The sequence below is a fragment of the Natrix helvetica genome (assembly GCF_964273705.1).
Source record: "Natrix helvetica genome assembly, chromosome: 1".
NCBI lineage: Eukaryota > Metazoa > Chordata > Lepidosauria > Squamata > Natricidae > Natrix > Natrix helvetica.
In genome coordinates, this window is record NC_138548.1 from 368,569,877 (window position 1) to 368,586,350 (window position 16,474).

Here is a 16,474-nt window from a genome sequence, read left to right on the forward strand (position 1 = left end):
ACCAATATCCCAGCTCCATTATTTCAAAGTCGTCCTATTGTAGAGTCGTCAGTGTCCACTCTCAGTGTCTGCTAGTGGCTTCAGGTTCCAGTTGATGTCTGTGAATTGGAGAGTCAGGTTGATGTGTAACATGGCTTCTCCTGTCCATCGTACTGCCATGTCTCACTGAAGCTTAGCCCAGAGGGGAGGAAAACTCTCCTCAGTTGCAAATGTGGCAACTTAATTTGTGGGTTTGCATCTAGTGAGAGCCCAGGGAAATGGAGGAGAGGTGGCTGTGGTCATCCATGGTTTATTATAGCCTTTCAGGAGGCTTCACCTAGAACTTTCTTTTGTCCCAGGGTGGCTGCAAGAACATTTCCTCAGCCTGGTGAATTATGTTGTGTGAATGTGGCCCTTATAAGAAGAAAGTCTTTCCATCTTATTTCTATTATAAATGATTGTTCAGCTAGTCCCTGCTGAATTAATACACATGATTCACTAACACATTGGACAACAGGTTCAACCTCAGAAAATAAACCAGTTAAAAGTTGCAAGTGTGAATGCAGCCATTGGTGAAGTGACCAAGTTAAGTGGATTGTATGGCTATGGTCAGAGCCTGTCTATGGTAAAAACTTCAAGATAGTAACCAGGAGACCATGAATTCTAGTCCTCCCTTGGGCACAAAGTCAGCTGGGTAAACCTTGGCCAGCAAATCTCTGATGCCCCAGGAAAGAGACAATGGCAAACTACTTCTGAAAAACCTTTCCCACTATGGTCTTTCTGATAACTTTCACACACAACTGGCTGATACAATATATTTCTCCCTTCCTCTTCTTGCACTCTCCAGAAAAATGTGGAATATCTCTTCCCAAACATTTCCCATGCTCCCTCTTCCTCCTGTGGACTGTAGGTCTTTTACATACCACTTGTCCAATCTGTTGATCTTCCTCCTGTCTCACAAGTACATTTTCACATATCGTTACAATACTCTTCTCCTATTTATTCAACCTATTGGTTGAATATATATTTAAGGAAACTGGGTTTGAAGAAGTTGGGTTTTGTTTGAAAACTGAAGGAAGAAATATCAATAACCAAGCTTCAGAGCTGAAGAAGCTTCTTCGATGAGAAGCAAAATGTCTTCATAGAAAAACCAAAAAGTCCAGTTATCTCTTGAAAAAGTACTTTTGGGATGATCAATAACAAATGTTGTGCTGATGACACAACTGGAATAACATAAAGGTTAACCTGAACTCTTTTTCAGCTCTGTGGTTTTTCTCATAATGATGCCCAGATTCATTTCAAACTCCATGCCATGTGCAAGGTTTTCAACCTTTCAGATCCTCCTACATGGATTAAGAGATCTGCTCTTATTATACATCATTTCATAGTCCATTCATTGTCCTGCATGGACAATATATTCAAAATGAAAGATTTTTTTTTAAAAAATGATGAAACGAGAAATATAAAAAATCTCTAAGAGATGACAAAAAAAAGGGCAGAATTACTCTATTTTTATTGGTCCCACGTTTCTGAGAGTTTGGGATCCAACAAGAGTTGTGATGCACCAATGGAGAAAACCAATGTTACACCAATTGAAAAATCAAACCTGTACCTTGAGACTGGGAAAATCTTGTATATAGTTTAGGGGATAGATTTTTACTTTCAACCCATACAAATCTCAGGGCCAGGGAGAGATGAATTCAGTTCTAGCATCTTGAAGGAAATGGTCTGACTGATTTTTTTTTATCTTTGAGAAGCCATAAGGAACTGATGTCATGCACGAGTATATCAATAGACAGGCAGAGATCATTGTTAGTCCAGCCAAACAAAACCACTTCTAAGAAAGTGTTACAGTTAACATTCTAATGGGGTAACTTTCTTCAGATGGATAGATCCTCTATGTGTAATAACCTTCTTATAGAGTAATCCCAGTATTCTATTTAGCAAATGTTCAGGTTGACTGAATCAATATAGGATAAGTGTGTTTTAATGTCCATCTGGAAATAAATTGAAATGAGTCTTGAAAGACTGACATATCACATTTCTTAATAATATCTCTAGAAGAAAAGACTCGTGAAGGCCAGAGTCTGAAATTGTGCAGTTATTCATAGTGTTTAAATTGTACACTGAGCCAGGAATTATCTATATTTAGGGCTTTCTGGCTCAGGACAGGACAAAACTTTGCATTATTTCTTGTATTTGCCATTCACTGAACCAGTTTCAAAAGTGACAGCTGGAAAACTCCCTGGAGAGAAAAGAGGAAGAAAGAAATCCCCAGCACTTCCATAATTATAGGGGAGAAGTTGTACATTTGCCATGGCTTCTTTGCAGAGCTGGAAGTGAGCCAGTAAACAAGAACTCAATTGCAAAGACACAGAGACACTCTCCCATTTTGTGTGTGCATTTTTTTAAAACTATGCAACGTTTTAATGATTACATTTTCACTAAACTTGATTTTGGATCAGGTTTTTAGTGGTGATGCCCTTGAGCATTAGCTTTCAAAGTAAAGTAGACTTTTGCTCCCACTTAGCAGGCAGCTATTTCAGATCTGTGACATGCTCAGACATTAAATATTCCCCAGGGTTTTCTCTTTAATCACTATGACAACAAATAGCAGATTTCTTTTTCTTCAGTCACAATTGCCATGTATCGAATTGGAAATCTTATTGTGTGGTAGTGGTGAACACATTATCGCTAAGGTCTATAAAAAGTTATTGAACTTAAATTTGGAAAGTGAACATGTAAAGCATTCTATCATTCAAAGGACAAGGAACTTTGGGTATAATTTAATGCTTGAACAATGGAAGAACATATGGAAGAAAGAGTTAAAATTTACATTAAATTACAATTTAAAAGAAAACTTATATAAGTATCATTGGTATTTAGCTCCAGATAAGTTATCACGAACGTATAAAGGTGTTTCAAATGAACGTTGGAAATGTAAATGTAAAGAAGGGACTTTTTATCATTTATGGTAGACATGTGACAAAGGAAAGAACTATTTCAGTAGGATTCATATTCTAATGCAGAAAATTCTTAAAGTGAATATAAAGATAAAGCCAGAGACTTTGCTTTAATGGAAAAGGAGAAAAAAATGGAACTTTGGTGCTATACATGTTGGCAGCCAAAATATAACTTTATGCTCAAAAATGGAAGGACCCTTTGACCCTGACAATGGACGAATGGTTGCAAAAGTTGACGGAGTTGGAAGAGATGGCTAAATTGACTGCTTTGATCAAGGAAAAAAACCCACAAATACCTTTGTTTCTCCTTGGAAATCACTTCTGGACTTTGTGCTTGAGGTGGAAAAAAATGAAACTTTGATTTTGGGTTTTATTGACTAGCTGGATTCAGTGGTGGGATCCTACTGGTTTAATAACAGGTTCGGGTATTGCATGCTTTGTATGTGCTCACTCTGCTCTTGCATGTGCCTGGCACATTCAGAATCCACTGAGCCTGGTCACTTCACCAATGGCTGCATTTGTAACTTCTAACTATGGTTTTTTTTTCTGAAGTCAAACTGTTGGCTGATGGATCAGTGAATTACTGGAACCCTGAAGTACTTTAATTAGTGGAGACAAGTTGAACGATAATTTGTAACTGAAATAACCAGGGGACATTTTTCTTCCTGAAAGGATGATATTCACACAACAGACTTCACCAAAACAGCAAAAGTACTCATAGCCAAACTGAGGCAAGAAGAAGGTTTAAGTCCAGCCTCCTGAAAGACCATAAAAAACCACAAATGACAATAGCCACCCTTCCTCCTCTCCCCTGGGGAAAAAAAACTACATATTGGCAAGGGCACATATCTGACTGAAGAGGGAAATTCCTCCCATCTCAGGAGGTCCCGACCCTCACTTCTCCCAGCCTCCAGAAGCACTTTGCAGGCTTCAGCAGGGCTGGTGGGAGGGAAAAGTGCCCCTGTTTTTACCAAAAATGGGGGAGTTTTTCACTTCTCCCAGCCTCTAGAAGCACTTTGCAGGCTTCAGCAGGGCTGGGGGGAGGGAAAAGTGCCTCTGTTTTTTGCAAAAATGGGGAAGTTTTTCCCTTCTCCCAGCTCTGCTGAAGCCTACAGAGTATTCCCGGGATCCGCGTAGGACAAAAACTTTTTTTTTTACTGCGTAGTTTGCAGGTGCTCCCTTAGCTCTGGTGAGGCTGGAGCCCCCCCCCCCCCGCCCCATCAAAACTTTTCAGCACCGTTTCAGTGGGTATGGCTTGGTGAGGGGACCGTGTGATTGAGTGTCCATGAGTGATGTCAAGTTGGCCACGCTGACTCAGTCACATGGCCCCCTCCCCCATCTAGCCACGCCCACAAAAATGTTTTTTTTTAAAAAAAAAAAACCCACCCCTGGATCACAATATACATCACACTATGAGCACCACCACCATCTCAGCTGCAGACTTCACCCCCATTCTTTATTTAATAAACTCTGAAACTTCAAAATATAAGGGATTTCAGTCTTGGACAACAGAGAGTCAAGGAAAATAAAATTTTCTATCCCTTCTATAAATTTCTTCCTATTTATTCAAGAATATAATCTACAGACTGGCTCTCTCCCACCTCTTAGTCAGTTCTCATCCAAAAATATATATTTCTGCAACAGTTGGAAATGAAATATCAAAGAGCACTAGAGTTAAATGCCTCCAAACTGCATAGCTCCAAGTGACCTTCTCTAGCAATCTCTGGAGACCATAGGCCACAATGGTGGACAGCAGAAGTCAGTTCCCTCGGTATTGGAGCATCTTCCTCCAGCATCACTTTCTGGACATGTCCTGGCAGGAAGGATGACAACCATTATTGAAGAGTGTCTCCAGGGGTGTATCTGCAACATTTCACAACAATCCTTTTCTCCAGCTGCCCTTCTGTACATGGAGCCCTGGAAGAGATCTGAAGGACAAATTATCACTCATAGTAATTATCACAGTCCCAGACTTTGAGACATCTACTGCTACTTTTCCAGTGTCTGCCTTTGCTATAACATCAGAGACTGAAGCAACATGGAATGGATCTTGCGTCAGAAAAAGATATAAGCCTCTGCTAATGCTGAATGCTTTGCACAAGATTGAGGACACAGGCAGGGGCTGTGCTGCTGAATGTACCTTTCCCTCTTTTCCCGATGACGCTCAATTTGTTTCTGTTGGAAAAAGGAAAACCACTGGACATTCCATTTTCTGAGAGTGCTTTGAAATCATCTAACTCTTCTTTGGAATCAGGTGATTGATTCAGCTCTATGAACTATGGACCTCCTGCTTCTGCTTTTGATGCTACTGGTGTCCCAGACAATCTCTGGAAAGCTTAGAATGAAGTGCCCACTGAATATGGTGCACCTGGATAGAATAAAACCATGGAGCTACTACAGGCCAGGAGATCATCTGATCGGTATAGTCACCAGTGCAGAAACACTAAAACAGAAAATGTTGTTTTTCAACCTGCTTCCTTATAGTCAGTCTCACTTGTAAGTTATTCAGTGTGATGAAATTGTATTCCTTCCATCTGCAATTCTAACACTCTCATTCTTCTCTCCTTATTCTGCTTACTCCTAGAGTTCAGGAAGTGATTAATTTTGTTGATTGATCAGATTTCCATCGGTTTCCTCTTGTCTTATTTAATGGAAGAGACACAAATACAAAGATGGAGCAGAAAAATATACCTAAAAGAAGTCCACATTATTTTCCTTTCCACGTCCTATCTAGAATTTATGACTTGAATAATGACTTTTGTTTAAAGTAGTGATTGTTGTAGTTAACCTTGGCCAGCTCATTTCCATATTTTTTATAACTGCTCATTGATATTCAAAGCCTAATCCTTACAGGAATAGAGGATGAATTGTTTTTAGAGCAGCTTTTCTGGGTCACTTATGAAATATCCTCTTCCTTTTATGATGGTTGTACTTTAAAACATGAGTTATTTTGCAGACTGGATAATGTGCTGATGAAAATTACAGCTACTATAAATAATAGTCTATTTGTGTTTCTTATCATCTTCTCATTTTCTCAACATCTAGAAATATGAAATGTTGAATGGGTGACTATCATTTACCTCTTGTTTTTTTAAATCAATATTAGCTTCAGACTCAATAGTCACGTGTTGATAAAGAGGATGAAATTGGAAAAAAGGTAGTACGGTATATTACTGCTGATGATGATGCTTGCATTAACCAAAGCCTTTTTTAACACTAGTGGATCTTATACTGCCAAAGGAATAGAACGCTTCATTTCCACCATTCAAGAGATCAACAAGAATATTCAGCTTCTGTGCAATCTCACACTTGGCTACAATATCCATGACAACTATTTGAACACACTTGGCACTTCAGAAGTCTTGATGGATGTGCTCTCTGCTGGAGAAGCCAATGTTCCCAATTACAGCTGTGGAAGGAAGGACAACATTTTGGCTCTTCTTGATGCAGCAGACAGGGAGAATTCCATCCAGATGTCAACATTAGTAGGCCCCTACAAAGTCCCACAGGTTTGTGTGGATGTTTTTCTATATAGTGAAGTGAGTGGGATGGTAGTGGGTATATCATAGATCCATCCATATCTTCTCTGTGGAATTCAAGAGCTACTTTTCACTATATCCATTGTAGGTGTCGTGGCTGGGAACTGGGATGCACATTAGGATGGGATGTATCAAAACAGTTATATCCTCTCTTGATAGCATCTCTAGTGCTTTGGGGGCTTCTGCTGCATGCTTGTGAAAATGAGGAGAGGCTCTGTGTCTAATCAAAGGGTCTTCTGTAGAATAGAAAAGTACAGCACTGATGGAAAGCTCACAGTTTGTACATGATCTTAGAAAAATGATAATGCTGAACAAATGCCATATTCCTGAAAATAATTGTGAAAGAGATGACTCCCATCCATCAAAGAAAAGGACTGAATTACTTGGCATTAAATTCATGGATTATCTAGAGAAACATTCAAACTGAACAATGGGGACAGAGAGTAAATTGATACAGAACACATTCGTCCCCAGCAATCTAAAACTGATAGGGTAATCAGTGATTGTAACATAGCTGTTTGCGCAGGTAAGAATCTCAACCTTGCTGTCAAGGAAAATCAAGCTTTTGATAGTGTGTGTTATATCGGGCACTAATCAAACAAGTTATAAGGAAGTAGTGGAACTCAGGCACAAAACAGATTATGTAGAAAGTAAACTCAGGGTCAGTTAAAATGCACTGAAATAGCTATACACAGAGTATGAGGAATAGGGGGAATCAGAAATTCAAGTAAATGATGGCAGATACGATATTGTTGTCCTTACAGAAACCTGGTGGGATGAAACCCACAAATGGAATATACAGTTTCTTTTAATTAGTTAAAAGGAACAGACCAAATAAAAGGGAAAATGGAGTTCAACTACATATAAGAAATAACAGCATCTTTACAGAAATAGATCACAACAATGATGAAAACTGTCTTGAATGAATTTGTGTCTATATAAAAGAGGGGAAAATAACATTGCCACAGCTGTATACTATAGGCCACACAACCAAACAGAGGAAATAGATGAACATATTGCTAGTCAGCTAATTAAGGTATGTAGGAAGCAAATCACAATAGTAATGGGGAACATTAACTACCCTGACACCAACTTGGAGACAAACTCCACAACAAGTGGAAGATGAAACAGATTCTTACAGACAACTTTGACTCCCAAAAAGTGGGGAATAGAAGGAGGGAATGATCCATATTGGTCTTACTTCTCAGTAACGGAGGTGAAATAATATAAGTCTTGAAGCTAAAGGAGCCTTGTGGGAGGGAGTAATCATGTGATGTTGGAATTCAACATTATGGAAGCACAAGCAATAAAACAAAGTCAAACTAGAGTCTTGGACTTTAAGAGAGCTAATTTCAATAAACTTAGAGAGAGCTTGAGAAGGATTCCATGGATGAGAATCCTCAAGGGGAAAACAACCCAAGTAGCTTGGGAAACTTTGAAAAGTGAGATTATAAAAGCCCAGTCTATCACAATACAAATGAAGAAGAAAAATAACAGCTCTCAAAATAAAACAGCATGGCTGCATAAAGAACTCTCCATTAAATTGAAAGACAAAAAAGACAAGTATAAAAAGTGGAAAGAGAGACACATATCTAAGGCAGAATATCAGCAAATAGCCCGAGCATGCAAAGATGAAGTGAGGACAGCTAAGGCTCAAAATGAACTCAGGCTGCAACAAAAGTAAAAAAAAAAAAGCAAAAAACATCTCCTTTGTAAAAGGAGTAACATGTAAAAAAAAACAAGACAAAAGTCAAGGAAATGATTAGTCCACTAACCGGAGAAAGTGGCAAGAAGGTGAGAAGGGAAAATGCAGAACTGCTTAACTTGTTTTTTGCACCTGTCTTCACACAAAAGGGGGAAAAACAGTCCAACCTATCAAAAATAGTATTGTAAAGCACAGATTAGGAATACAAGTTAAAATAGGCAAGAAAATGGCAATTCCATCCTAGATGAGTGCAAATCATCAAGACCAAATGGATTAAACCCCTATGTTCTGAAGGAATTGGCAGACGTGATCTCAGAACTACTGAACTATATCTTTCAAAAACCCTAGACCATTGGGAAACTGCCAGAGGACTAAAAAGAGGTCATGTAGTTCCCATCTTCAAAAAAAAAAAGGGGGGGGGGACCCATCAATCCAGAAAACTTTCAGCCTGACCTCCATACCTGGGGAGATTCTGAAAAAGATAATCAAGCAAAGAATCAGTGAAGGCTTTATAATGCCTTGGTAAGGCCACACGTGGAATATTGCATCCAGATTTGGTTGCCATGTTGTAAAAAAGATGTGGAGACTCTAGAAAGAGTGCAGAGAAGAGCAACAAAGATGATTAGGGGACTGGAGACTAAAACATATGAAGAACGGTTGCAGGAACTGGGTAGGTCTAGTTTAATAGAAAGAAGGACTAGGGGTGACATGATAGCATTGTTCCAATATCTCAGGGGTTGCCACAAAGATGACAGAGTCAGCCTACTCTCCAAAGCACCTGAGGGTAGGACAAGAAGCAACAGATGGAAATTAATTGAGGAAAGAAGCAACCTAGAACTAAGAAGAAATTTCCTGACAGAACAATCAAGCAATGGAACAACTTGGCTCCAGAAGTTGTGAATGCTCCAACATTGAAAGTTTTTTAGGAGAGATTCAACAACCATTTATTTGAGATGGTATAAGGTATAGAAGACCTCCACAGTCACTTCCAATTCTGTTATTCAGTTAATTCCAATCTTATCTACTGTTGATAAAACATATATAGCTTATAGCCTCGAAGTGACAACTACCATTAATCACTTTATTTAAAAAATGTTACAAGTATATTAGCCAAAATGTCAACTATCATCATTTTTATATAAAGTCTTCTTAATATTCTGTTTAATATTTTAAACAATGGCTAATCAACAAATTAGTCTAAGATGTTTATCAAAACAAAGTTGGATTTGTTAAAAACTCATATTTTGGAGTTGATCTGACTACAAATAAAACACAGCCTTCTTCATTGCTTTTCCAGATCAGTCACAGAGTTGCTTCAGAGATTCTGAGTGATAAAAGTAAATTCCCTTTTTTCCACCGGATGCTCCTCAAAGAAGGGTTTCAGTATTCAGCAATTGTCCGAGTGCTCCTGCACTTCAGATGGACCTTGATTGGCCTCCTTGCTCCAGACACAGAGGAGGGAGAGAACTTCCTCAGGATTTTTCCTCCTTTGCTTGTCAGGAATGGAATTTGTGTTGTTATATCACAACAATTCTCAATGACTGGACATCTAGCACCCTTCAGGGATTCCAGCTTTTCTCAGTGGAAACAAGTCAATGTCTATGTTCACTTCATAGAAAATATTATAGTTTCAAACACATTTCATATTTTTCATTTAACAATTGACATTTTGTCAGGACCCATTAGAGAGAAAATCTGGATCACCACGGCTTTGGGAAACTATATAATTGGGTATCGTGAATATAACAAATACATCCATAGTATTTGGAGCTTTGAATTTATACAAAAAATAAGGCCAGAATATGGTGCTTTTGAACCCTTTTCCTTTGTAGACTCCCAGTATGAAAAGAAGAATTTTCAGTGTTATTTTTCAAAGAATCTTTTTTCTGTCAAAGGCCGGAAAAGATGCACCCAGAAAACTCCAGTGGAGACAGAGGATGAATTGAATGGGATATTAGTTGAAAACAGTGACTCTATTTACATTATCTTTATGACTCTGGCCCATGTCTTGAAGGCTGCATATTCATCCAGGTCCTGGAGGAGAAGGAAGGAGGCCCAAGAGACACTGGAGGCTCCGAGGCTACAGCCATGGCAGGTATGGGGTCCCAACAAGGATCTAACCAACTAAATTCCTTTGGAGAAGGAATCCATTAGAGAAAGAGGGGAATCATATCAACATATCATACCAATTCAGCCAGAATATCTTCGCTGAGTTCATTTTATCATGTTCCAGACTCTGGTTTAACCATGAACAAATCTTAAGCTTCTGTGTAACATTTTTCAGTTTTTGGAAGAGTGCTCTATCCTTCCCTTCTCCAGTTGCAATCCTATTAGAAAAGGTGCTTCCTGACTTCTGATCCTCAGCTTCTGTAGATCAACATGACTTGAAAGATTATGTTAATTGCACTCCAATAAAGTAGCATTAGCTCCTGTGCTCATATTTCCTGTTTGGTTTACCTGGGAGCAGATTATCTTAGGCACTTTCATCTTGAAAAAAATCCATGCTTTTGGGCAATTAACCTTTAAGAAGTTTATGAATAATTTCTTTTTTTGCTGTTGTTCAATTTATTTGATACCTGCTGTATTATAACAATAGTACTTATGGTTATTACATTTTCTCAATACATATATTTTCAGTATATGATTGACAAATTTTGCTGAACCTTTCTCATTCACAACTTAGTGGTAATACTTGCTGTCCTAATTAAGCATGTTGGCACATTAAAAAAAACTGTACAAGAAAAATTCATACCTGAAAATACCAGGAGGGAATGAAAGTTTCTGCTTCTAAAACTCCTGGACATTTCTATTCTAGTTCCATCCTTTTCTGGAGAAGAATGAGTTCTACAATCTTTCCCACTGGAATCTTTACGTGGACCATAATGGAGAAATAGCTGCAGATATGGACATCGAGTTCTTCGTGTTTTCTCCTGAGGGGGATTCGACAAAAAGAAAACTGGGGAGTATTGTAAGAGAGAGTATTATTATTAACGAAATTGCTCTTTCATGGCTAAATCTGCTCAACAAGGTGAGTCAAATATTGCTGCGTTTTACCTTTTTTGTAAAGATTATGACCTATTTCTTTTTTTCAAATATATTTTTATTATTTTTACATTTAAAACAATGCAATACCGCGGAGTCGGAGTGACCATACATTCACATTATATACAGCTAGTTTCAACCATTAACAATTAATCTACTTAATACATTGTCTATCCTTCTGTCCAATCACAATATATACATTTGTTCCAGTCTTGTCATCTTGTCTTATACCAATCATAAAATCTATTCCATACTTCAAAATATTCTGATTCCCCTTTATTTTTAAGTTCAAGAGTGAGCCTATCTGCTTCTGCACAGGCCAACACTTTTCTGATTATATCTAGCTCTGATGGTGTATTTTCTTTTTTCCAATACTGTGCATAGGTTATGCGCGCTGCAGTTAGTATATGTATAATTAAATAAAGTGTATTTTTCTTAAACCCCTCCAGTATTATGCCTAGGAGAAAAGTTTCTGGTTTAAACATAATTTGTTCTCCCACCATTTGTTCTAACCATGATTGAATCATTTTCCAATATTTTTTGCCTCATTGCATGTCCACCACATATGATAGAAAGTGCCTGGTGTTTTTTTACACTTCCAACAATTTGGGGCCAGATTTTTGAACATTTTGGAAAGCCGTGCTGGGGGGAGATGCCATCTGTAGAACATCTTATAAAGATTTTCTTTATACGCCGTAGCCAATGTTAGTTTTTGATTAAGTATCCAAAGTTTTTCCCACTTAGCCAATTCCACATTGTAACCGAAATTTTTCGCCCAGGCGACCATGGTTTCTTTGACATGTTCCTGGGAAAATAGCGGGTTTAAAGATAAATATGACAAAGACCAAAATGCTGACTAAAAATATGACATCAAAAGCAAAAGAGGAGTTAACGAAGAAATTGGGTATCCAAACTGTCAAAAAAGTTAAATATCTTGGTATACCTTTATCTGCAAGGTGTGTGACCATCAAAGAAGACAATTATACCAATCTGATTAATAAAACTAAGAAAGATCTAGAAAGATGGAAAAACTTACAACTGTCCCTGATGGGCAGGATTGCAGTTATAAAAATGAATATATTACCAAAATTTCTTTTCCTATTTCAGAATATTCCCATTAAATTAGAAAAAGGTGTCTTCAAGGATTTGAATCAATTGGTTTCGAAATTTATTTGGCAGGGAAGAAAACCAAGAATAAAACTTAAGGCTATGCAAGACACTAAGGAAAAGGGAGGATTTGGCGTACCAAATTGGGAACTCTATTATACTGCGGCCATACTAACATGGCTAAGGGAATGGATAATGCTGAGAAATAAAAGATTACTCAAATTGGAAAGCCATGACCTCCAAGCAGGCTGGCATGCCTTCCTCTGGTATGAAAAAGGATCTGCACACAAATATTTTAGTAGACATTACATCAGACAATCTCTGTTACTAATATGGAACAAAATTAAACATGACCACTATACTAAAATACCTATTTGGCTATCTACGATGGAAGCATACATACACCCAAATTTAATTAACATGGAAACTATAGTCACATATAAAGAGTTATTGAACAGGCAGGGGGAGATCAAAACTAGATCAGAATTGACATCACTAGGAGTACAAGTAGAATGGTGGTCTTATTTACAGATACAATCAAGGTATGCACAGGATAGGAAGAACGAAGGTATTGCCAAAGAATACACAATATTAGATAAACTTTTGATACAGACAGAAAACAGACTGATCAAAGATTATGACCCATTTCAAGTGGGTGAACTCTAGTCGCCATGGCTGATGATGACCTTCACTGGGAGCTGAATGCACAGAAGAGAAAACCTTTTGTTAGATGGCTTGTGAGGACTTCAATGCTGTTCACAAAAGTCTCCTTCAGATGCCATGATAAGGAAAATCCTTTTAATCTGATTCAGACATGTCCAATATTGGATGCTGGGCAGGGGTGGGATCCTACCCTTTTAACAACCGCTTTGCTGAGCACCTGCAGCTGACATGCATGGCACACGCTGAGTGTGCATGCGCAGTTCAAAGGAAAACAGCTGAGGCACCTCTGCTGCACCAATCAGCTGGGCTAAAAACCAAGGAAATATAGGGGACTTTAACCTGGGGGTGGGCAAGTGGGCCCACCTGAAGGTCGGAGTGAACGGTTCGCTCTCAGCTGATCTTCGGACTTACCGGTTTGGCTGAATTGGTAGAAACCACCACCCCCCCCCAATTTGATGCTGGGTGATTATTCTTTAGACCATGGATCTAGTTGGTGTCCCCCAACTGTAGTCCTTCAGTAGAAAAAATCCAGATGCAGAGCTGGACACAAGTCTCCTACTCTTGTCCCATTTGCTGAAGATGAAAAGATCCATTTTGAGGGACTAGTTCTCATGCCCTCTCCTGCATCTCATCTCACCCCAGTTCTAGAAACTAGGCAGTCAGTTTTAGTCTTAATTGAGAACCATATGAATTGAGGGAAGAAACACACAAATAAATCAAGCCCTAATTTTTAAGGATTTCCACCCCTTTCTACTTGGCTGGGGGATGGTTTTGGATCACTTTCAAAGGGAAGCAGTTTTGCCATGTTCTATATACTCCAGAAGAAGCCTATCCAGATCCTACTGGTATGAAGTTTCTTTCTTCATTACAATATTATTTTATTTAATAAATCTTATATAATAAAAATAATAATAAACCTTTCACAATAATTTCTTTTCCAAAATTTAATGCAAGCTCATTGTACTAAAATCATATTTATGTGAAGAATGGAGAAATGAATGTGAAGAAGGCTAAGGGGAGGAACCAAACTGGTTGTCACTTAAAGCTGAAGTCTTTTCAATTCCATCCCTCCAGTCTTTCTTAAGTTGAAACATCTTTTATTTCAATGTTAGAGGCCAAAAGCAAAGGGGAGTGATTAAATGAACAATCTGCCAGTATTTATCTCTCCTAAATCTGTTTGGAATGAGTCAATGACTTCATATTTATCTAAGGGAAGCTGAGAAACTATTGGGCTAATGTTAATGTCTACATCCATTTTCATGCATGCTTCGTCACAATATATTTCCTTCGGCATTTCTTCTTTGTCTGCTTAGTCTCTGCCTCAGTCCCAATGTGGGGAAAGTTGTCATCCTGGATTTGTCAAGCGGAAGCGAGAAGGAGAGCCTGCTTGCTGCTATGACTGCATTCCTTGCCCTGAGGGGACCATCTCCATTCATGAAGGTGGGGGACACCAAGGAAAAGGGCAGGCCTTGTGGAAGTGGATTCATCTGAAACACTATCATGAAAGTGCAAGTTAAAAGAGACATTGAAGCTCAGTTGTTGTTTTTTCTCTTTTTGCTAATAGTTTGGCAGTTCGATTCTCACCAGCTGAAGGTTGACTCAGCCTTCCATCCTTCTGAGATTGGTGAAATGAGGACCCAGGTTGTTGGGAGCAATAGGCTGATTCTAAACTGCTTAGAGAGGGCTGTAAAGCACATGAAGTGGTTTATAAGTCTAAACACTACTGCTATTATCTTCAAATTGCACAATTTCTTACTTAGAGAGAGGAATAGCAGAAACACCTTGAGGGAAGGCCTAGGAAGAGATAGGAGGTTAGGATGTTTTAGTGATTATTTGCAGAACCAACTTTTTTTATAGCTCATTCAGTGTCAAAAGATAGGAATCCACAATCAAGTATACTAAGAAGTGCATATCTGGCAGGATCCAGGAAAAGTGTCTAAAAAAATTAACTGATTTATTACCTACCTCTAATAACATAGATTCTTCAAATTACACAAGGAATCATACAGGTTCCAGGACTTCCTCCAATGTCATAAACTATAAAAATGTATCTGGTTTTTTTTTCTTTTTTAGAAAATGTTATTCTTCTTACCTTCTTTCTGTAGAGATTTTAAGCAATGCTTTTCAGAAAATGTTGCTGGTAAGAGTTGTTGCCCTAAGAAGTTATTTCTTGATCTATGAAAGTACAGAATACTTTTTTAAAATGTTGCTTTTTTGTTTTACTCAGATACAGAAAAATGCACCAAATGTCCAGATGAAAAATATCCAAATGAGGACAGAATCCAATGTATCCACAAAGTTATATCTTTCCTGTCTTATGAAGAACATCTGGGAATCATTCTTGTGTCTTTTGCCCTACTCTTCTTCTTAGCCACAGGTCTTGTTTTAATCATATTCCTAAAGCATCAGGAAACTCCCATTGTGAAAGCCAACAACCGAGACCTCTCTTACATCCTCCTGGTCTCCCTACTGCTTTGCTTCTTGTCTCCTTTTCTCTTCATTGGTCAACCAAGGAAAGCCACTTGCCTTCTCCGACAAACAGTTTTCAGCATCATCTTCTCAGTTGCCGTTTCTTCTCTCTTGGCCAAAACCATCACAGTGGTGCTGGCTTTCCTGGCCACAAAACCAGGAAACCAAGTGAAGAAATGGTTGGGGAAGAGCTTGGCCAACTCCATCATCCTTTCTTGTTCTAGTGTCCAAATTGTGATTTGCTCCATCTGGTTGGGAATTTGTCCCCCATTCCGTGACTCAGACTTTCATTCCCAGCCTGGAGAGATCATCCTGCAATGCAATGAAGGCTCTGTTTTCATGTTCTACATCACCCTCAGCTACATGGGCTTTCTGGCTGCCATCTGTTTCACAATGGCTTTCCTGGCCAGGAATCTCCCTGGAGCCTTCAATGAAGCCAAGCTGATCACCTTCAGCATGCTGGTCTTCTGCAATGTCTGGGTCTCCTTCCTGCCCACCTACCTGAGCACGAAGGGGAAATACATGGTGGCCGTGCAGGTCTTCTCCATCTTGACCTCCAGTGCTGGTCTGCTTGTTTGCATCTTCATCCCCAAGTGCTACATTATCATTTTGAGGCCAGGCTTGAATACAAAAGAGCATCTTACGACCAGAAGAAATGTGTAGATGTCAGTTAGAGGAATTTCCACTCTCAAAACATTCCAACAGACCAAGCATAGAAATTGTTTCAAACTGCCCCCGTACATGATCTGGGACAACAATTTTAAGTGAAATAATCAAAGGGCAATTGGAAGATAGGGTCCTCCATACTTATCAGTATAATTACAAGATGTGGACAATCTGGTGTTCTATCCTCACTACATGTCAGCCTGTGGGCAGCTTGACATGAAGCTAAACCCACCTATCCTCCAAGAAAACAGACCATATGCGTAGATCTGAATACTTTTTTGAAAGAACGGGATATGGTGAAACATGGGGAAAATAGGAACACATACAATGAAAACCAAACA

At 38.7% G+C, this 16,474-nt stretch overlaps 1 protein-coding gene across 1 annotated transcript; it reads left to right on the plus strand.

Annotated features, from left to right (window-relative positions):
• Positions 1–5,134: 5,134 nt before the first annotated feature.
• Positions 5,135–16,141, plus strand: LOC309382619 (uncharacterized protein; the record flags this gene model as incomplete). The annotated part of the gene is made up of 5 exons (XM_081934324.1): positions 5,135–5,362; positions 6,163–6,451; positions 14,312–14,438; positions 15,226–15,285; positions 16,062–16,141. The coding sequence occupies exons 1-5, from the start codon at positions 5,328–5,330 to the stop codon at positions 16,139–16,141; spliced, it is 591 nt and encodes a 196-aa protein (XP_081790450.1). The 5' UTR covers positions 5,135–5,327.
• Between the last annotated feature and the right edge of the window lie 333 nt (positions 16,142–16,474).